Consider the following 23,148-nt stretch of genomic DNA (forward strand, 5'->3'; position numbering starts at 1 on the left):
GTGTCCTTGCTACAAATTTAGACTTGAGATTAAAACAGGATGAAGTTAAAAGGAACTCAAAAGAAAAATGCATAAAAAATAAATAAAGACCACATCAACTAGTCTTGAACTGACACTTTACTGCAATCTTGGCAAAACTTCACTGACACAGAGCTGGTGTTTGAGGCTCATGCAGCTGATAAATACACACTTTTTTTTTGTCAAATTCCTGTTTCACGTGTGCATATGTTTACAACAGAAATAAAACCCACACAAAGGGATCACTGAGCAAGAAACTCTGACTCAAAATTCACATATGAAGCGATTATCAAGTCAAACATAACCTTCAGCAAACTAGACCACGTCAAAAGATTTCAGGCAAAGTTCTGTCTCTGCAAAAGAAGGTAAACATAAAGGGAACGGTCTACAGCCAGGAAATGCTTAGAGAGAAAAAAAATAGGAATAATATATTTCTATGTTCACGTTTCAGATGTCGGTAAGCTGGTTGGTCACCTTCACCCAGTCATTGGCAAGTTCACTAGCTGCTTCAGTGGAATGGGCCCAAGCAAAAGGTGCTCACATAAAAACCCCACGTCTTCAACCGCTGCCGGCCGTAGCGCACAGTCTCGCTGGTAGCCTGGGGCTGGAGGGTCTGCCGGACCCCCGCTCACGCCTTCACAACACAATCTGCTTTGGAATCAGTGCCCGACTTTCAAGTGTGTGTGTGAGCATGTTAAGAAAAGACTGCAGGACGGGGGGGGGGGGGGGGGTCAACAGAACAGTCTCAGCGTCCAGTGATGTCACTTCCTCTTCCTGGGTTAAGCATGTTGTCACAGGCCGACACAAGAGACTGCGAGCACTTTGATCTGTGTGTGTTGTTGTCTGGGTTCGTGTGTGCATGTACAGTTGTGCTGGTGCTGTACAGAAGGGAAGGGGATGCTGACACCCCAGTTTTCTTGCCTCCACGTTGTAAGTCTTTTTTTTTTTTTCTTTTCCTTTTACTTCTTCTCCTCCTCTGTAACTCCTCCGGTTCTTCTCCCGATGCTATGGTGAAGTGGGGGGAGTTTGCATTTTTCACTCAGTCAGCGAGTGGCTGCCTCTCTCCGGCTCAGGGGGACACCAAACCACTGCGCTTTCCCTCTCATTTTTTAAAATTCATCTTTCTCTCTCTCCTTCACTCATTTACCTCGGATCCATTCATCGTCTCCTACGGAATGAAACACAGTGTTACAAACATAATATCACACACGGGTTCAACCTCACACACACACTTGTGGTGACGAACGGACAACCGTCATTGCTGTTAATGATTTTAAAAAGTGCATTCTAAGGATCAACATACCATAAGGACCAAATACCCCATGTGTAATAAGTCACCCATATCGTGGGGAGAAAATTAAGAAAATAGCACCGGTTCTCAATACACCTTTCACCGTGTGCAGCGCATGCTCCCCTTTGGCATAATGTGGGTTTGGGTGAAGATGCACTAACCCTTCACCCTGAAATCAAGATATACAGACTTCAACAGCGTCTCCGCCTCTGGCCAGCCCTATCCTCCTGTCTCCTACTCCAGAGCAGAGAAGAAAGGTAGAAAGTGTGTAGACACACACACACAGCTAGCAATGCAGCATGACTGGACAGACAGAATGTCAAGTATTTCGAGGCACGTGCTTTATGAACACTCCACTTCAGAGACTGCTTCAAAGCTAAAATGTTAACTAATTGGAGGGTCCAAAAAGATTAAAGCAATGTTCCTAAAATTCTCTCATGGAAGTTTTCCTTCCCACAGTCACCTTTGCTTTGCCCACTATAGCACTGTACCTCATTCATGTTAGGTGATTGTTTACATAAAGAAATGCTTTACAATTAAAGACTGGTTGAATTTATGGATAATGGATTTATTAAATAAAGATACTATCATTTTCAAAAAAACATTACATGTATTCATCATGCATCATCTTTCAACCTGCTCACCAGCTACTCCCTGCTGATGATACACCCTCATTCATGCCTTAGAGTGGTTATTAACAGGTGGCAAGATGAAGTCAAATATTACGGGGTATGACTTTGTGGCTTGCTGACGGTACAAATGTGTGTTTACACACTTACACACATGATGTTTATGGGTCCATAGTGTCTTACCTGCCCCCAGTTTTAAAGATGAGGTCAGCATTAGGTGCCCCTTTAGGGTGCTGGTAGCGTGGACGGCGCTCTCGGTTGGTGTTTGCTTGAGCGGGACGCTGTGCCAGGGACTGCATCATTTCTGAGGACAGCAGACACAAAACTAACTATCCTAGTTTATAATTCCATTCCAACATGTGAATAAATGTTCTAACATTATTCACATTTCAGTAACTAAGCTGAAGAAGCAGGAATATTGATGAGCCAGGAGATGCAGTTGGAACAACACACAAAAAAAAATAGTTATATAACATAAATTTAATGAGAAAAAACATTAGATCATGGATGCTTTTACACGTTGTAAGCAAAATCCTCCAGTGCACGTCTGCTTCGACAAGATGGTTCAGGAACTTTCCTGTACTCATGTCCTTCTCACCTTGGTAGTCCTCCTGCTCCTGACGTTCATTGATGTCCAGCGTGAGTTTCTTCATGCGCATACGCTCTTCCTGCTCAGCCTGCTGCTGGTTGTAGTGGTTGGCAGCCAGGTGAGATGACAGAGGAACATTCAAGATCTTGAACTGAAGAAACGGAGAAGATGACAGCAAATGCCTATTAAAACAATGCAAGGAATATACTGAACGTAGGCCGTGTAATATCGCTCATGTGCGTTTGCATGTGAGAGTGTGAGACTGAGAGTGGCAGGGAATTAGACACACTCTGTAGCACAAGCACTAGACCCAGGCCCCAAACCACACATTCCAGTACCATAACACACACAGTCAATATTATTTTTGAGGCATAGTAAGAGTTCAGGAAAGTTAAATAGCTCCCACATAGATGATATGTTTGGTGGTATGTGGTACTTGGCCAATAAATGTTTCTGGTTCTGATAATGAAACCAGGTTCATGGAGAGTCTAGAGCCACAAAAGTGCATTTAAAACGCATCAGTTCAGTGTAATCCAGAACTTGTGTGCCTGTGTACCTGCTGCTTGTTGCCCTTCCTGGTGAGCATTACAAACTGCATGGTGTCTGAGATCTCAGAATCCGCCTCTACAGTAGGAGGTGTGGGGCCCTTCTTCAGCTGGCTCTTCAGCTGCAGGGGTATCGCAACATCCAGCTGGTGTACCTTCACCGACTCACCGCTGCGTTGCTACACACACACAAACAAAAGTTCCAAAATAAATGCTGTTTGTAGTCAGCAGGAAGGAAAAAATGCATAAAATCATAATGGTTTTATCACACATCCAAATGAATGGGAAAGCTTGAGAACCAGCCCAAGTCAGGGGAAAATGGACAGTTTTACTGAGACAGCATTTTCCATGGTGTCCTCCCTCATATCAACATACCCTCATACCCTCATTTAAAAGCATTAACAATTTAAGTAACATAAAAAGCATTAATTCAGGTAGATAAACTGCTACATAGTTTGTTGGCAATTGATGAATGAGTTGTAACATTTCATCAAATCAGCCTCTGGTGTAATACCTGTAGGTTCTCCAACATCATCTTATCCAGAGCCTGGATGAAGTCTTCATCTTCTGCACAGGCCACATGCTTCAGACCACCCCCACGGATGGTTACCTCCTGAGAACAGAGCGTTAACTATAACAGGTCCCTGCACTGGGTAGCCAGACGAACATGTGTGCAGGGTGTGGTCTCACATTGTTCTCCTCATCCGTTTCATTTTCCTTGTTGGAGTCGGTCAGGTAGTCTGTGTTCTCTTCTTCCTCTTCCTCCCTTTCTTCTTCCTCATTCTCAGACCCCTCCTGAACACGCACCAATCAAAAGATAAAAATACATCATCCTTAAATACACCTGAATATGAAATGAACAACAAGAGAATCTACATACAAAAAAAAAAAATCCCACTCAATGTTTCAATTTCGTACCACAGTTCTATGTCTACCTGTACATTTCCATTTAAAGATTAACCAAAAATGGCAGTTCAAAAAGATCTCAATAAACAAATTCACATTAAAATGTTACAGAGTAAAAAAAAAAAACGCAGCCCTGCATTGTTTGGATGCACCTACTCTGTGGTGATATGGAGATTAAGATCAAGGAAGTCGCATACAACTAGTCCAGAATGCTGCTGCTCATCTGCTGACAAAACACCCGGAAGTCTGACCACATCACACAGAATTCGTTATTGTTTGATTTTAATGTATAAATTGCCTTGCCCAGTCCTATTATTCGCTTGGCTGGACTGTATCCTTTAAAGGTTCCGTGGACAAGATGAGGGAGGGGGCTTTAATTAGCTATGCTTTCTTTTTCCCTAGTTTTATTATTTGCGGTACATTTAGACTGAACTACTGTACCTCTGTTTTCTGGTTGCTCTGCCGTTTGCCTGAATAAGTCTAACTCTGCAGTCAGGGTTACTACATGCACAAGACAGTATGAATGCATTAGTCCAGTGTTGTCCATTGGCTTCCAGTTAAATACCGCATTGATGCGCTGTCCCCCATGTTCCCAGTCACTGGTGGGAACAGAGCATTTGCTTATAGAGCCCCGAATCTTTGGAACAACACAGTTCCAATATTTCAATCCTGACTCTCTTTCTGTAGCACTCACCATCCACTCCCATGTGGATGGAGAATCCTGGTGCAGACTTATGACGTGACATTGCTGACCTCCACGGATTTCCTTCTTTGGCCCTTACAAGTCAACTGCTGATTCCATGTGATACCCTAATACAGTGGTTCCCAACCTTTTTTCCCTGAAGCCCCCAACTGCATGTGTCCAAGAAACAGCAGTTTTAGGGTTCTTATTCTCATTGTTTTACACTGCAGGCTATATAGAGTCTATATTAAAGCTATAACCGGCCATCAAATGTTAGACCCAACCAAGCCCAAGCAGACTTGTGCTGTGTGGTGCATTTAAATAAAGGGCAGAAACACTGTGTTTTTACCATTTCCACAGAGGAAAAAAAAAAGAAAAAAAAAAACCTCTTGCAATATTCAGCTTTTTAAAAGGCCGTACAATGTAAACGCTAAATTAAGAGTGAAAGGAAATTTGCCAGTTAAAAATATATTTGCCAGCTACCCGTTTCACCTCGTCCACATCCATTTTCACATCCCTCTCGTAATAATGCAAAACACTTCAAATTCACAAGCGAATCATACATAAAGAATAGGTACTTTAGACCGGAAGTTCGTGTTTGCTGATTAATCTGAGGATTTCCTGGATTTCGCTGAATATGAACACAAGTTAATCCAGTGCTGACTAGAGGAGGATGAGTTCATCTTGCTCACCCTCGGTTTCTCGCAAGGTTTTTTCAGTGATTTTTTCATTGCCACTGTCGCCCTCGCCATTCTCACTAGGGGATTTGAGCACAGCTCCAACGTAAGGAGTTTTGTGCCAATGTACATTGTAAAAAGAGCTGTATAGAAGAATTATTGAATTGATATGTGGTGTGTTTTACTGTAATAACACTTTGTATAGCTAGGTGATTACCTGATCAGGTCACAGAACTGATAGAAGTCATGTTGAAGGTAGTGCAGTAAATTCACATCTAAGTGCTGTTAGTACCCAGTCTGTGACAGCTGGCCGAGCCATTCAGCAAAAAACCAGACCTACTTCTGCCACCACTGTAGCTTCCTGACAACAACTAGGTTTAAATTGGTGGGTGTCCGTACAACAAACCTGTGAGGAAATCTTTGAGGAGAAACAAACCGGATTGACTTTTACTCTAACAGTAAGAATAAGGTCAGAGAAGAAAGACCTACTTCTTCTTCTTGCTCGTTCATCTCACTTTCGTTTCCAGACTGCTCCTCTGTCTCTGCACCCCCTTCTTCATCATCATCATCATCTTCTTCATCCATAGCCTCTGCCTCACCCACAGCACTGGAACATCTGCCATCCTTGTCCAGGCCTGTAGCAGATGGAGAATAATTACACACTTTCACAACAACGTCATTTGTTCTGAGCACACATACAAGAATGTTTATGCTTTGTTTTCTTAACATAATTCTAACCTTATATCCACGCACACACACAAACACCAATCATCACACAGGAGAACCAAAATCTGAATTTAAGAATAACTATGCAAGCTATGGGAAGTGGCACGCATGGACCTAATACCCACTTTTTGGTCAGTCAACAAAAGAAGGGTTAAAACGTGTGTGTACATTCACATGTACACACATGCCATAAAAAGTAACAGGTGGAAAGAGAGAAAGAATGTGGTTTATCACCTCCCTGCATGTGTGTGTGTGGTGCACCTGCTTAAAGAATGCACCTCTTTCTCGTTGGTATGTAGTGTGACAGAAAGATGCAAATGAAGACAATCGGTTTCATGAGCAAGTGTAAACCAGTCAGACTGAGATACAGCTGACTCCCACAGACAGAGGAATGCGGCTCATCAGGGACAACAGAAACAAAAAGACGAACAATGGGACTCATTCATTTCCTCCATGGATTTAAAAAAAAAAAAAGAGACATAACACAGACACACACACACAGAGTGAGGGTCACACACATCGTCCATACAGATTTATACAAATTTACATCCGTTTGAACGATGCCTCTGCCCAGTGATTTCAAATGAGGGAGTTCAAAACCTTCTAGCATATTATCAACAGCAACCTTATTATCAACAGCACTGTGCAGTAACGTACCCAGTTTGATGATGAACTCCCTCTCCAGCTCGGTCACCTGCCTGCTGGCCTCGTCCAGTGAGCTGGACAGCCTCATCTTAGGCCTCAGCAGCTCCAGTGTGTCACTGATCATGTAGTCAATGTCGATGGGAAACGGATGATCTTTAGTCCAAACATCCAGGCTCTTCTTCCACCATATGTACCTCTATACAAACAGAGCAGGGTTGTGAGTTACACAAGTTACATTAGCGGAAGGGCCCATTTAAGTCTTGTCTACAGCCGGTTTGGACCCTTGATGAAGTGCCACATCATTTTAGGTTTGCACCGGGCATCTGCTTTTTACAGTCAAGGCCTTCAGCCAGGAATGGTTCCATGTAATATACATGAACCGCCATTTTAACAAAGACACAAGAGAAGCACTCAAAATGTATTTAAAATATATTAGCTGGAATAAAAACTTGTGTTGTCCTGTATTTGAAAAAATGTAGAAGACTAATTTTGGGGGTTAATAAAAATTTGGAAAAGGGATTATGTATTTCTAGACATCATGGGCGTCCAAGTTTCTAAATTTTTACACATGCCTGAATGCTGACCAAATCATTCCAACTGCCAAAGTCAACCTGGTAAAAAAAAAGGTTGTGGTTCCCAATCCTGTTCCTCAAGGCCCAGTACCCTTAATGTTTTCATTCCAGCATTCCCTTTGTTCTCAGGTTATCCTTAATAAACCAAAAATGTGTGTGGCCTGTTGTAGGCTGGTAACCTGGTTTGCAGATGGCCCATAAAAGGGTGTGGCCTGACCTGGAAGTATATGAGAAAGCAATCCAGTTTCCGCTTGCTGGAGCCACGGTCAAAGTATTGGCCGCAGGTGTCCAGCAGGGTACAGACCAGCCGGATGCGGAAGAGGTGCTCAGGAGGATCTAGTGGGCTGGGGGACCCGTCTGTGTTCACACCAAAGTAAATAAAGGAATACAGGGTGCGGAAGATGACTGCAGACTCCACCATGCGATAGTTGTAGAGTTCACCCAGAAATTTGGCACTACTGATCCGCCGCTGGTTAAACTTGGGCTGGTTCACCTGAGAGAAAAAGAAAATGAAAGAAAAAAAAAAAAGAAAGTCTAAAATTATCCTTAAAAGAAAACTAAGCAACTTCCACTCCAACACACACACACAAAGACACACCTCCATGCCCAGGCGAATGTCCTCTAGGACTCCATCAACTACATGGATGCCCACATCCTCTTGATAAGCCACTAGGCCGGCCAGCAGGTTTGCCACGCAGTGGATGCTGTTGTATTTCACATTCCAGATGTTGACCATGCAGCAGATGAGGTAGCCCTTGATCTCCGGGTCCTGCCATGGCAGCTTCCGCATCTGCCTCAGAACCTGAGAAAGGGATAGATACTTTAAATTAGTTTAAACAGTTAATGATTAAATGCTTTTTCAGCTCATCTAAATAGGACTCCACACTTTACTTATGCCATAACTATTATTGAAACATTCTGATCATCATGTCTACACTGACATTCAAATGAATAGAATATACTGATAAAAATACTTCTATAAAACTTCATTCACAATACATAATTTTTGATAATATTAATAATGATACTATTTAAAAGTTCTTCCACGTAGAGAGCTCAGTTACTCACACGGCAACACTTGGTAAATATGCACATAGCATTAGTCAACTGCCATAATCTATTTTTTACAAAAAAAAAAAAAAAAAAAAAAAAAAGAATTCAGAGAACTTATCATTTACAACTGTTCATATGCATGAGGGTTCTTTGCTAAACAGTCCACTTCCTTGTGCACAAATGTGGATATTAAACAGCTCTGTTAGTAACTATGCTCAGCAATTTAGAGAAGACATTCTTGTTTTTTTTACCATACAAAGCTTTACAAATCAAAGTGAAAAACACTTAAAAGACATTTATTACATGAAAGAAATGTAAACCCTTTCAATGTAAATAGACACTTGGTCTAAGAGCCCCCAGTACCCTTCTAAACAGGTCGACAAACAGTCAATGTTAAGATTTGCTGTGGGGGACCATATGGGGTTAGAACGGTCATCTAAATTCTTTCTGCCAACTGATTCAGTTGACCGATTTGATCATATTGAATGCCACAACTTCACCTTTTCAGTTGTTACTTTGGAGAGGTCTTTGTATAGGAGCTTGCGAATGTACTCCTGCAGAGGAGGCCTTTTCTTCCGCACAGCTTTCTCTATGGGTGGGGGGTTGCAGTAGTAGTACGCATTCTCCACCATAGTGACATAACGGGCGTCTAGGTGCTGAGCTTGCTTTTTACGCATCATTTGTTCCTGGAACACACAAATAGTAGACAAAATCTCAATATTCTCAATATGTCTATTCCCTATGTAATGTTTGTGTATATGTATGGTCAGTTTTTCACTGGTACTTGTGGCTGGAGACATGGTGTATTGCAACAGCAATAAAATCAGTGTACATAAAGTTGATATGTTTTATTGTTTTAAGCAGTTATTATATATAATGATGCTTTTAATTAAACAATGGGAAAAAATAAGCAAAACATCAATGAAATGTCCATTCCATCAGGAGGGGTGTATTAGCAAGGATCTCACGATATGATACGTATAATGATACATGAATCACGATATGATCACGATCATTAGATCATGATATTCTACATATTGCGATAGTCACTTGAAAATGTAAAAACAGAGCTGATATACAACATGCTGTTTACGATCTGTGTGGATCATATTACAATTATAATTCAGCCAAAACAACATAAATCAGAACTGAATTTTGGAATAAATTTGAATAGGAAAAATATTGATATTTGATGTCCCTGTATCGATACAATATTACCACATAAAATATCATTATATATTGGTGTATCGATATTTCCTAACACCCCTATCCATCAGTATCCTTACTCTGAGCTACAATATGTTTGTTATTAATAGCAAGAAAAGCATATCTGTGCTGATCTTTTTCCTTGTCTTTCTGATAAATGGAATGCTTCCTCATTCTAACCTGTTTGTGGTTACTTGACCTTGAGTAGCTGTGTAACTGGGTAAAATGTGTAATTCTGAATTCATGTTTAATTCATAATGTTTGGTGCTTTCCACATTTAACCCACGATTAAAACTGACCAGGAGCACGCTGGTGCGCAGGTGAGAGTCAGGTGACCTGAAGAGGAAACGGCCACATGTCTCCAGCAGGGTGCAGGCCATCTCTATATGATGATGTGTAAAATCTGACAGCAGCATCTGTATAGAGGATGCAAAACCCACATACATATTTTTTATTTAACTGATATGCACCCAAAATAATTAGGGCAAAAGCTGAATAATTAACTTTGGCTTCCAACCTTCAGGCATTGCAGGGTGTCAGTTTTGGAGAACATCTTAAATTTGGCAAGCTCCCCAACAAACCTCACTGTTTTGTTCTTGGTCTCGATGTTGATCTGATCCTTCTTTCTGATCTAAACAGAAGAATTCTCTGGATTAACTCACCTGAGAAACCATAACATTTCTCTTCAATGCAAATCATCCTGCAGACATACATGGAATCTGAAGTCTCCTTTGAGCATGGAGCACAGATCTTCGGCTACATCAGACATGCAAGGGTGCAGTGTTGCCACCAGCCGTGAGTAGAACGGCAACAGGTCCAGTCTGAACAAGAGAAAATGGATTAGCAGCCCAACCTACTGGAGAAGCTGAGCACTTACAAGTGTGTGTATTTATCACATTCCCACCAGGTTTCCATTTTCTCTCCAATTTCAAAATAAAATAAAAAACACACACATACTAATCAAGACTGAAGGCACTTGAATGAAACAGGACTGGTCTGAGGGGTTTGTTAACATGGTTAACACTGAGCACTAAGTCAATATAATTTGAACTGTCTAATTTAGTAGTGTATATGCATGTAGGGAGAAGAAGCACCTTTGTCTGGGCACAGTGAAAAGCGCACGAACCAGCTTCCTGCGGTTAGATTTGGTGTTCATGTTCATACAGAAGTCCATGGCAGCCTGGTGAAAAATAGAAATAAACTGTGTTTGTACAGCATTGGCATGATTCTTGGGTTCCAGTCAGGTGTAGCCCTTTAGGTCTTATTTATATGCAGAATATTATAACAAAATACCACAATTTCTGCAGAATATCAATGCAAACCAGATAGCAGGTATCAAAATTTTTTTTGTTTAAACCTAGAAGTGTGTGGGTGTAACTTGCCTTGTCTATCAGGTCTCTATTCACACAGTTAGGCAGCTGCTGGATGAAAGCATCCACAATGAGTTTAAGGTGTGAGCCAGTGCTGGCCTCTTCATCTTCTTGCTCTGAACACAGACAAACGTTCAAATACAAGTAAAAATTGAACAACTGAAAAACTATATATAATCGGTGTGAAATTTTTCATTATTGCCCATTGAAACAACACTACAACACAACACTGGGGCAGTGGTGGCTTAGCGGGTAAATAAGTGGACTCATAACCGAGGGGTTGCAAGTAAAGGAGTAAACTGGTAGACTGGTCTCATGATTCGATTACGATTATCGATGCATCTGTCAGTCACGCGCAGCTAAAAACGCAGATGATGTTCAAAGGCCGTTCATTTTGAACGTCCATGTGGACGAGGCCAAGCTCCTACCCGGTGCAGCACTGTACACAAATCAGACAGACACAGTCACTACCAGGACTACTTTTAAACTTTTTATTTTTATGCTTCTGCCAAAAATATTATGATATAATTGATTATGTTCTCCACTGAATCTATACAGAATTGTCCACGTCTGCAGGTTCAAATCAGTCAAGGTCCCCACACACTGCTCCGCAGACGCCTTTCATAGCGGCCCAATGCTCACTAAAGGTGATGGGTTACATGCAGACGACGCATTTAAATGCACATTTCGCTGTGTGCACAGTGTGCTGTGCTGCAGTGCTTCACAATGACAAAAACAATCACTCAACCTCCTGAAATAATGTATAAAAATAATGTACATATGATCAATATATTAAAAAACATTTATCTCAAACACTCTGAATTGATATAAAGGTTTGTTTTGTACACTGGCACACATTTCAGCATACCCTGTTCATCCAGGAGTTTCTTGGCAAGTTCTTCACTCTCAGTTTCATCTGCTGCCTCCATTTCCATTGGGTCATCAGTAATGTCCATTGCTTCCAGTTCTAACTCAAGCTCCTCAGTGCTCGGCACCTCTTTACTGTCTTTAGACTCTTTTACCTCTGCAACGGTAACAAGGTATATGATGTTACACTTTAATTAAGCTTTATTTCATAGCATGAAAGATGGATATACTATATATTAATTATAATATGCTGAAATCAGCAAACTCTCTTCCTTAAGGAAACAAATCTGAAAGGTTTTGGTGGCCTTACTGTAACCATCTTATTTTAAATGGGCCTCAATAATCTTCAATAGAATCTAAATGTATGACTTGAATAATAGAACACTGTTATAGGTTTTTTCTGGCTTTTTTTTTTTTTACTCCAATAGGCTGCAGGTACCTTTGCTCTCTTCACGGTCTTTGCACTGGCCGGTCTTCTCACTGTCCTTAAAAAGGATTGCAGGAACAAAGGCCTTCAAATCCACAAGGTTCTCGTAGAAGTTGCGTGCGTCCTCATCCTCCCAGATGCCTTCATCCAGATCGTACTCACCCGGTTTTCCCGGGGTGAATATATCGATGCCAGGGCCATGTTCTGCCAATCACAAACCAGACAGGCATGCCGGTAAACAGACAACAGCAACATTAACCATGTAACATTCAAATCTACCATATATAAACGTGAACTGTTGCATTATGCAGCATGCTTTAACACAAGAAACGGTTTGGCAATTGTAAGAGCATTTGGAGACACGTTCAGTCTTCCTGGATTTCTCTGCTGTGAGTGTGACACAGTGTGTCAACTATTCCGTTCCACAATAAATCAATTGCACTGTACTGCAAACCACTTTAGAATTGATCAAATTGAAAAAGAAGTTACCTTCCTGAATGGTTTTATCTTGAGGCAGCTCAGGCATATTTTCATCCAATAAATCAGCTAATGACTGTGTGTTTGCCAGCAACTTCTGATAGGACGTAGCAAACTCCTCATACTGCTTATGACGGTCCTCACTGAGCTCCCCTTTAGAGTGCAGAATTCTCCTAAATAAAGTAAAATATATTACACAGGCATTAGATTTCATTTGCACAACACAGGAATGCAGCTTAAAACAAAGTTACGACCGCAGCTCACCAAACACTAAGGAGACTCGGGACGCAACTCTATCCAAACACATGGGTGTGTAAACTTAACCACAATACAAAGACATCGGCTGGCTGTCATCTGCACACGGACCCGTACAGAGGGAAGAGTGTTTGGCGTAAGACAATCCATATAGGAACCCTGACAGGTGTGTTTGCTGTATATTTTATACCCGAGGCTGGTTGACTCCACCACCTCACACTGGCTTGCTTTCTCCACCCAAGACATTGTAGTCCCTGCCCCCATCTGAAGGGTCTACAGAAGCCATAGCTGGCCGTCTCAGATGCCAGCTCAAAAATGAACCAAACAATCGATACCCCTGCGCTTTACCACACACACACAAAATAATGTTTAAATGCATATGCATTAATCATATTTATCTTAATTGTGCTACTTTATTTTCAAAATAATTTCAGAACACTACACTGTACAATACACCTTCAAAAACAATCACTTGCCGCTGCTCTTAAATTAATGAATCATTCTAATTCTCTGTAAGTGATGTGTATAGCCAGTGGTTTATTTCTGAAACTAAAGTCTAAACACGGCCCCAGCATTATACTGGAATTGAAAAAAAAAAAATAAAATGTCACCTGTTCTGCCTCTCAATATTCTGAAGTTCTCGATGGTCCTTCTTCAGGTGTTTGGTGAGGGAAGTGAAGTACTCCCTCAGAAGGTTCTGGAAAGGTTGCTGCTTCTCAATATTAATGATTTCGCTGGGGGGGAACGTCAGGCCAAACTTCTCTGCTGCAGTCTTGACCCGGCGAGGAACTAAACCAGCGATGTCATCGCCGCAGTGCTTACAGAAGCTGATCACAACAGAGACGTGTGTGTGTGTTTCGCGGTCGGCTCCAATGATGCTCTTCAGCTGCTCGTAGATGAGTGACAGCCCTTCCTTATCGGTGAAGAGACCCACAATGGTGAGCTCAGCGATGAATCGCAGGTCGGTGCGAAGCTTGCTCACATTTGGGGTCTTCTCCTCCTTGCGCGCCTCAAAATGTTTCTTCCAGGCCTGAAGAAGGAGGGGGGCAAACTCGGTATAGCGCTGATGGAAGAGCGAGCACAAATGCACGGCGCAGCCCACGTCGGAGATCTTCAGCTTGGCCTCCACCACCGAACTGACGGCCTCGCCAATGTACTTGCTGAGGTTGAGGGAGGCGAAGTCGTGGGACAAGGACTCCCTCTGCTGCTCGGTGAGCGTGCGGAGCTTCTTCACAAAAGCAGTGTTCTTTTTGAGGCTGGAGTCCAGTCGGCTGAAGAAGGCTTCCTCAGGACGGGCATCCTGAGCGTTCTGGTTCTTCGCACGCAGGTCCTTCCGACACTGGTGCCGTTCCCATGCTTCCTGGTGGAGCTGCTGAGCTTCCTCCTTCTCCCTGATGGAGAGAAAAAGGACGGAATTGCTTAAAGGGTCTTTATCTAGAAATCATTAATTTGGTGAAATGGAAAAAGCTTCACTGGTACACCACTATCACTGAAGCCTTAGTGCTACTATATCCTATTATTTAATTTTACGCATCTGTACATTGATGTATATCCCAGGACCATAATTGCCGTTTCTGGCTGCTGCAGCCCACTACACTTGTTGAGGCGGGACTTTCGCACACAAACGCAGTGTAAACACGAGGTCAGCTATGGCGAAGAGGCTGTCGGTGCCAAATCCGGACCACTTGCCTGATCAGTTCGCAACAAACCAAGCAAACTCCACGAGGTTCAGCAAGCAAATCAGCAGATTCAAAATGTGGTTTTATTATCATGGTTCCAGTTCATTATGCAAGTGGGCAAAACCTTTTTTGTATTCCAGGTCTCCCCAATGTTTATTTATTTGATAAGATTTTTATGTTGAGGGCAAAAGTGAAGCACTTTTATTTTACAAATGGAAGAATGTGTAATATTGTAAAATAGTTATTTGCATGAAATGCACATAATATTTAGATGCAAATAGTTTGTTGAAAAGTGATTTCATGTGATTTGCCATATTACAGGTTTTTTTTTTACCCCCATCACATAGTTTTTAGGTGAATAAATAGGCTTAAAACGGAAAACATGGCATTCAGATTTCATAGTCAGTCCACCACCTACTAACCAGTGAGCTTTAATAGTTGAAACATTAACAGAAGTGGCTGTGGTGGCCTGGCGGCCCGTAATCAGAAGGTTGCCGGTTCAAATCCTGAACAGCCAAGGTGCCACTGAGCAAAGCACCGCCTCCACACACTGGTCACCAAGGGTCACAAACTACTTAAAGCGAAGATTGTGGCAAAATTGAATTGTAAAATTGAATTAACAGGTTTGACTGACATTGTATGTCTGGAAAAAAATCTATTGATGAGATAACCTGAACAATCAACTGATTCAGGAAGTCAGGTGACCGTACAAGTTTTGTTTCCCCCATAAAGACGACAGATGGCATAAATGCCATTAGGTGTTTTCTTGAGATGCCAATAAAAGAGCTCTTACTTGAGTTGGGCTGCCTCTTCTTCTTTCTGCCTCTTTGCTTCCTCCTCCTGTTGCTTTTTCTCTTCTTCTTCCTGCTGCCGCTTCTCTTCCTCCTCCTTTTTCTTCTGTTCTTCCTCCGCTTTCAGTTTCTCCTCCTCTTTCCTTTTCCGCTCCTTTTCCTCCTTCTTCCTTTTCTCCTCTTCTGCACGTCTCTTCTTCTCCTCTGCAGACTTGCTGCCATCCTTCTTGCTGCTGGGCTTGGGCTCTTCTTTCCCCTTGTCCTTGGAAGAGGTTGGTCGCCTGTCGCCCTCTCGCTCACGATCTTTATCCTTGTTGCTCAAGGCTGATTCCTTCTCGTCACTGTTTACGGACTTCTTGCGTTCAGCAGGCATTCTGAGGAGGAAAAGTAACGAAGAGCTGTCATTATACGTGTTCGACAAAAGTACCCCGTTCGCCCCGCACTTCCTGCAGTCTGTGAAGTTGTATTTTATGAACCGTCGAGCGCTGGAGCTTTCAGGAACGTCTTTATGGCCACGTTTCTGGTCAGCTGCTGGTGTTTACGCCCACGGCGTTTTCAGACTCGCTGTACAGAACATGCAGACCTGGCACGCCAGCCCGCGAACCGCGTCTTGTCGCATCATAACGCAGGACAGACATGCTGGTCGCAGGTAAACGCGGCTGAGTTCCTTCCGAGCTAAGCTAACGTAGCCGCGGGCCGCCATGCAACGAGCGCCGAGGTAAACAAATCGAGGGAGCCCGAGAATATTCGCAGAATCGACATTATCTTTGTCTTTGGGAAAACCTCAGACACATACAGTGTCAGTATAAGTGTCGGCGAAAGAAAATGTTTCTGATATTTACCTTCAATTTGTATTAGTTTTACATGGAGCTTGTTCGGTTTGCTAAACAGTCTTCCCTGTCGCGGAACCGCAGGACCCCGTAATTGAGACGCCGAGCTTTTCGCCTGAACAAAATAAAATAAATTGACCTCGTCTTTGCAAAAAAAAGACGGTGATATGAAATGTAGACATGTTTACAATTCCCCGTCGAAAATTTTCGTCTGTATTTTTAATGTAATGTTAAAATTAGATTAAAAAAATGTTAATGACAGGTGTCTTTTTTCAGGCAATATACTGAAGGGCATTAGGGAGTGTGACAGTAACATCTGCTGGTATGGAAAAGGTAATAAAATAGAATATGTCGAAAATGTGATGTGGATTATTATCGAATTATTTAAGTATATCGGAATTTGTATAACTGTTAAATGAACAAGTATTAATCTGAACCGAAACAGTGTAAGGATAGCTATTCGGTTTCACAGTTGGTGCATCTGATGGGTTTATGCATGTTTATGCATTTATAGCGTTTTGTTGTTAATTGAACTTGACAGTGTATGCTGATGCTACACGCTTTAGATGACATTTTATTTCTCTTTTAATTATTTAACGGACACACAACCTAATAAAACAACTGAATTCAATGCACTTTGTGAAAATTTGACGAAAATCACACCGCGCTTTCCACGCCAATGATCAGTACAGCAGCACGTTATACCAATTAAGATTTTGGGATCGGATGAGGAAAATGAGTCCTGGCTCGACGTGGGCGGAGGAAGAAGAAGAAGAAGTGACGTTCCGTGAACGGCGCGTTAGAGCAGGAATTCGTTTGGACCCTCTTTGCTTGTTTTTTATTTTTATTTTTTATGGGTACGGAAGCCGAGGCTTTTCGGATTGGAAATATGACACATCTGATCGTTATCGGGAGCTGACGGCGTTCCATGGAGCGACGCCCGGCCTCGGCGTGCATAAATTGTACCGAGACATCACGGTGTCCACCCGGGGCTCCGTGGGCTGAGCATTGCCATATATAGACCTCGGGACTGTATTCGAACTTGCGGAGCAGATATGTAAACACGGGGACGTTTCAGCGTCGCCACGCAAGCCGACAACGCAGCAGCGTAAAAAAAAAAAAAAAAGCAAACGAAACGAACCATGTCGTCACCAGAGCAAATCGTGGAGATCGTCATGGACGACAAGACGTACAACGTCAGTAAAAGCAAGCTGATCGAGAAGAGCGACTACTTCCGGGCGCTGTACAGCTCCGGGATGCGCGAGGCGGCCGCGGACTCCGTCCGGCTGCGGGGACTCAGCGGCCCGGGCCTGGAGCTGGTGCTGGACTTCATCAACACCTCCAGGGTGCAGGTGGCCAACGAGACGCTGGAGGACCTGGTGGAGACGGCCTCCTTCCTGCAGGTGACGGCGATCCTGAAGCTGCTGCCGTCGGAGGTGCGCCAGGACAACTGCGTGGAGCTGCACAAGCTCTCCGAGGTGTACGGGACGCAGGAGCTGCGAGGCGAGTGCCTGCGGTTCATGAGCTGCCACTACCACCCGATGCTGCGGCGGCCGGAGTTCAGGGGCCTGCCCGCGGCCCTGCGCGACCGGGTGCGGGACATGCGCATGCAGGGCGCGGCCACCCTGGTGGCGCTCGGCGACACCTGCCTGCGCCCGGCGGTGCCGGACGAGCCCTGCTCCATGGTGCGTTTCGGGGACCTGGGTCGGAGCTGGAGCCCCCTCCGCTGCGCCGTACCCCCCGACATGGTCAACGTGAGGGGCTACGGCTCCGCGGTGCTGGACAACTATCTGTTCGTCGTGGGGGGGTACAGGGTCACCAGTCAGGAGATCTCCGCAGCCCACTGCTACAACCCCTGCAGGAACGAGTGGAACCACGTGGCGCCCCTGAACCAGAAGAGGTAGGGCATCTCCAGCTGGACCTTTCTCTGGTTTATAAAGGACTTGAGAAGTGGACATCATCTAGATGAAATTATCAGCACGTTTATTCCAGAATTCTGACTGGCAACATTGATGGATCTGACATTCTTAAACCATCCCATGCGCACTAAGTATTATTTAATGCTACCAAAATATCCCCTGTAGGATCTATACTGTTCGATTAAAGTTCTATGTTTTTCCAGTTACATGCATAGAAATTATATTATATATTATATTTTTTTTCAGGCTAATACTAAATTTAAAGGGCCCCTGACATGAATATTTATCTTTGTGAGATTATTTAACATTAATATGAGGTCCCCTAGCCTGTCTATGGTCTCACAGTGACTAGATATGTCAATAAGTGTAAAGAGCACCTAAGTCATTCTGCTTCGCCGTTCAGGGTGCAGCAACTATGGACAGACGGATCTGGAATTTGTCCCCTTATGTCTTGATAAAAGCATTGTCAAGGATCCATAACAAGTCCAGTTGCCATTGAAATAACCTTTTTTTTATTTTAGATAACCATGACCTGGATGAGTGGGAACCTTCACAGATATCTGGTTTATAAAGCTCTCCCCGTTTTATTTTCTCAGGTCAAACTTCAAGCTCTTGGCCGTGACTGGTAAGCTGTATGCTGTTGGAGGTCAGTGCCTGGGGACCGTGGAGTGCTACAGCCCCGAGCAGGATTGGTGGACCTGTGTGTCCTCACTGCCTGAGCCCCTGGCAGAGTTCTCAGCCTGCGAGTGTCAGGGAATGATATATGTCATCGGCGGCTATACAGCCAGAGGTCGGTGTGGCCTGTAACCCAGTATGGAGAGCATACATGTGTTATTCACACATTTACTGCATATGCAAGGACATACTGATGAAAGTTGACTTAAATGGCCAGCATTTTTTTTAAATGTCTAGCATTGGTTGGGAATGTTGCCATTTTTGATAGTTGTTTGGTGCACTAAAAAGATATCAGATGGGTAAAATTTTCATTCCGGACATTTTACAATTCATTTTGTAAATGACTCTGGTGGCTGGAAACGTCCCCTTAATGATGGAATATCTGCATGTCGATGGCAACTTTATTAGCCACAACTAGTTTCGAGTGGAATGCGGTGTTTGTTATCCTCTAACATCAGGTCTTCAATGATCTTAGTAGAGCTATGCAGAGGCCCAATCTGGCAACAATGAGCTCAAGCTCTGTCCTCTGTTTACCTGCAGCATATGTCCTCATAACTAAATTTCAGAGGACATCATCTAGATGAATTATCAGCACATTTATTCCAGAATTCTGACTGGCAACATTGATGAATCTGACATTCTTAAACCCATCCCATGCGCACTAGGTCTTATTTAATGCTACCAAAATATCCCCTGTAGAATCTATACTGTTTGATTAAGATTCTATGTTTTTCCAGTTACCTGCATATAAATGATAATATTTTATCATTTCAGGCTAATACTTGTCCCGACATGAAAATTTCACTTTTATTTAACATTAATTCGAGGTCCCCTAGCCTGTCTATGGTCCCACAGTGGCTAGAAATGTTGATAGGTGTAAAGAGTGCCAAGCAGTCATTCTGCTTCACCATTCATGGAGCAGCAATTCTTGACTGTCTGATATGGAATTTTTCCCCTTATGTTGTCATAAGGGGAAAGGTTACGTGACGTCTTATCTGTGCCAAACATTGTTGTTGGTGAATGGTGCTGATGATGTCATTTTTGCGAATGTCCGCTCGCTTCTATAGACCGCTCTCCTCCTCATCCCGTCTCTCTCCTCCTCATTAGCATTTAAAGCTACAGACACATAAGCGGCGCATCCTGGGGAAATCCCATTGTGGGACTGGCTAAACGTAGCTGTAATCCTGCACCATCCTGCTTGATTTAGGAATGATACGTATAGTATTAGAGGACCATTAAGGCCTATATAAAAGCTATATATATATATAAATATAAATTTTAGGGAACCTTTAATACTAATTTTAGAAGGTTAGTCAAGTGACATTAAAAGCTACAGCATGTGACTTTTTCGGCAAATATTCAGTCATTTTTTTTGCATTATGTTTGTCAATGTCTGTTTTTACTTTGTTTCTCAGACAGAAATACCAATGTGCTACGCTACTGCCCAACATCTGATTCGTGGTCTGTGTTTCGCACATGCTCAGTCCACGTTCGCAAGCAACAAATGCTGTCTGTGGAAGACACCATCTACATGGTTGGGGGGTACACCCATGAGCTGGAGCCTGGGCGCCGTAAACCCAGCCAGACCGAAGATACGTTGATGGTACACTCCTATAACGTCACTACAGGCGAGTGGCTGCAACTACGAGAGAACATGTTCAAGTCCGGGCTGAACCTCACGTGCACCCTTCATAACGATGGCATTTACATCATGAGCCGTGGTGTTACCCTTCCCTCCAGCCTGGAGCACCGGGTCTTCCTCAAGTACGACATATTTTTGGATGAATGGGAGGACTTCCGCTTTCCTGCTTTAGGCCAGAACATGCTTCTCTTTTCCCTGTATCTTCCCAAGACATTATGAACAAATCGTAGGCGGAGAGATATGCACAGCCTGGGCCTGCACTCTGGGTTTACTTCATGTTTTGTACTTCTGTTGTACTTCACATGTGTCCAAGTGCTGGCGGCCTAGAATGAACATGTTTGAGAAGCTTGACTTCAGAATACATAGTGCCTTATCCGAAAATTTGTGTAATGAAAGACTGCATGAATTACAGCCAAAAATGCCTTCATTTCAGTCACTAAAGCAGCCTGCTTTTATGATCGCTTGAAACACTATGTGAGTTCACACGGTGTATTCTGTAAAAGAAAGCCTTGGTGTGAGGTCCATGTGGCATACGTACAAATTGTTAAGGCCTTATTATTATTATTATTATCATTATTATTAACAACAACAACATCGATACTTACTAGGATTAGTTGTATTATTATTATTTTCATTATGATGTAATAAATCCTGGATGTAATAAATCCAGAGTTTGAATATACTTTATCATGACATGCACAATATAATAACATTTAAAATGCAGATATGATAAATATTAAACAGCTGTAATTTGGCTCTAGTTCTCAGGCCAATATTTTTTTTACTTTGACTTCTCTGTTGTCATTTTTTGTGTCTGATATGACATTTTGCACAAATGATGTTTAAACATTAAAGCACCCGACCAAAATATTTTTAAGCAGTGTCATTCATAGTGTTTAAGACCAAGTACAATAAAACTGAAACAGAGCTTTAGAACTTATTTTTTTGTTTTGACCTCGAAGGAGAGCAGGTCCAGGTAGCCTTTATGTTTCAGTACTTTATATGAACTAATACTTAAATTATGTTATGTTACCAAGTTTTGTTTTTGTGACATGGACATAATCTTTCACTTGAAAACTGTTTACCTTTACCTTTATATAATAAAAAGAACTTGAGAGAACATTGATTCATGTTTCGGCTCTTGTGCAGTTGCTCAATTTCAATTAATTGCATTCATTTATTCAACAAATCTTATAAAATCTATTGGCCTCTATGTAACCCTTACGAGTACTAAAGGTAAAATTATGAATGGATTCATTTTGGCTTCAAACTAGAATTACCCCCTGTAGTTGTGTGCCTTGGTCAACGAGATCACTTTCAGCCCATGCAGATTTGTTCCAACTCGTGAGGTATCAGCATGCTGAAACATTTCCGAATGACAACCCTTCTGTCTACAGCTAAAAACAATTTTCACAGATAAATTCCTAATGCGCATAGGATTTCAAAAGACAATAGTTCTTGTGGTTTTATATAACAGGACATAATAAGAAGTGGTGGTTTGTGTGCTTGTTTTTGCAACAACTAGAGTAGAGTAGACTAGAGTCAACCATCAATTCAGGTGTCAATATCAGGTGATTTTAAATATTTTTTTTCTTTGAAAAATGCTTTGGACATATTTGTATTAACATACCAGCAAATCTGAATGGACAGAATGACTAAAAGTTAAAAGATTCAAGGTGTCTCTTGATTTTTAAATATCACTATAAATCCCCAATGAATGTCACACACAAAGTATGCGTTGAATTATTTATAAATATAATTATTTATAAATATATTATATATAAATATAAGTAAAAGTCATGTAGCTATGATTGTATTGTGAGTAAATGCTTTATGGCCACTAACCAGCGGGTGGAGCTGTGTCCCGACTTGGAAAGCGTGCTTCTCTACCAGCCTCCCTTTGCTTGGGAGAATTGAGAGCATCTCAGTGCTCAGCAGGGCAGGAACAGATTGGTCAGATGGGCTGGGATGTCCATGTGCTCCTTTATGTTTCCGGTAACGTTTAATTTAAGCTGTTACTCATACTTGACACAGAGGTGTTACTGAGTTTAAAGATAAAACCTCAAGTTCTGAAGACTTACTGGTACACCTCATACAAGGTGTCCAAAGTTCTGGCTAAATGCAGGGCTACTCATACAGAAGAAGGGCGGACAGGAGCATGTCATTGCTCATCAGCTTAGTGACGTGTGTTTTCCACAGACACATGAATTGTGAATTATGTGCTGACTGACACCTTATCGACAATGGCAACCATCTCCCTAATGGAGCCTGACACTTGACCTAGCAGGCGCTCAACTTGCTGGCTGAAGTAAACCTTGAGTAAACACGGCACCACCGTTGTGATTAATAATGCAGAGGCCGGTGCCAGTAATCGCTCCGAATTGTGATTTCGGCTCCCGAGCGGCGCATTAGTCATTAGCGTTGCTGGCTTGAAGGGCAGGCGGGTTTTCCGCCGCCCAGCTTCCACGTTCCCTCTTGCTCTCTAGGAGCCAGACAGGCATAAGATGGATGTTCAAACTGATGATGTGTGCTGACCGATTAGTAAGTGTGTGCATGAGTGTGCGTAAAAAGCTTGACAGAAAGGACGCACTGCTCGGAAGGGCTTCAATGAGAGTGTGAGAGAAAAGGGGAGAGATAAGAGAGAAGAGAGCGAGGGTGGCTCAGAGAAAGGAGGAGA

General features: G+C 42.6%; 2 protein-coding genes across 2 annotated transcripts; one reads left to right on the forward strand and one right to left on the reverse strand.

The window, feature by feature from the left end:
* Window positions 1-99: 99 nt before the first annotated feature.
* On the reverse strand, window positions 100-16,344 carry upf2 (UPF2 regulator of nonsense mediated mRNA decay). The gene is made up of 22 exons (XM_028954787.1): window positions 16,248-16,344; window positions 15,408-15,779; window positions 13,547-14,326; window positions 12,693-12,853; window positions 12,216-12,407; window positions 11,778-11,933; window positions 10,922-11,025; window positions 10,634-10,719; window positions 10,252-10,360; window positions 10,057-10,170; window positions 9,839-9,955; window positions 8,834-9,019; window positions 7,879-8,082; window positions 7,498-7,773; window positions 6,721-6,904; window positions 5,827-5,972; window positions 3,763-3,867; window positions 3,587-3,685; window positions 3,084-3,251; window positions 2,537-2,678; window positions 2,122-2,242; window positions 100-1,186 (listed from the first exon to the last, which is right to left on the reverse strand). The coding sequence occupies exons 2-22, from the start codon at window positions 15,776-15,778 to the stop codon at window positions 1,177-1,179; spliced, it is 3,831 nt and encodes a 1,276-aa protein (XP_028810620.1). The 5' UTR covers window position 15,779; window positions 16,248-16,344; the 3' UTR covers window positions 100-1,176.
* Window positions 16,345-16,548: 204 nt separating this feature from the next.
* Window positions 16,549-21,586, forward strand: klhl42 (kelch-like family, member 42). The gene is made up of 3 exons (XM_028954903.1): window positions 16,549-18,135; window positions 18,751-18,944; window positions 20,245-21,586. Exons 1-3 carry the CDS (start codon window positions 17,378-17,380, stop codon window positions 20,688-20,690), a joined length of 1,398 nt encoding a protein of 465 aa, XP_028810736.1. The 5' UTR covers window positions 16,549-17,377; the 3' UTR covers window positions 20,691-21,586.
* The last annotated feature ends 1,562 nt before the right edge of the window (window positions 21,587-23,148 follow it).

This window comes from Denticeps clupeoides, chromosome 15, assembly GCF_900700375.1.
Source record: "Denticeps clupeoides chromosome 15, fDenClu1.1, whole genome shotgun sequence".
Classification (NCBI taxonomy): domain Eukaryota; kingdom Metazoa; phylum Chordata; class Actinopteri; order Clupeiformes; family Denticipitidae; genus Denticeps; species Denticeps clupeoides.

Coding starts and splice junctions, on each gene's coding strand:
- upf2 (XM_028954787.1), bottom strand. CDS start 15,778: ATGCCTGCTGAACGCAAGAAGTCCGTAAACAGTGACGAGAAGGAATCA. Junction 11,934..12,215: donor AGACCGTGAAGAGAGCAAAG/GTACCTGCAGCC, acceptor TTACCGTTGCAG/AGGTAAAAGAGTCTAAAGAC. Junction 3,868..5,826: donor TGAACGAGCAAGAAGAAGAA/GTAGGTCTTTCT, acceptor GTGCGTGTTCAG/GAGGGGTCTGAGAATGAGGA.
- klhl42 (XM_028954903.1), top strand. CDS start 17,378: ATGTCGTCACCAGAGCAAATCGTGGAGATCGTCATGGACGACAAGACG. Junction 18,136..18,750: donor GCGCCCCTGAACCAGAAGAG/GTAGGGCATCTC, acceptor TTATTTTCTCAG/GTCAAACTTCAAGCTCTTGG. Junction 18,945..20,244: donor CGGCGGCTATACAGCCAGAG/GTCGGTGTGGCC, acceptor TTTGTTTCTCAG/ACAGAAATACCAATGTGCTA.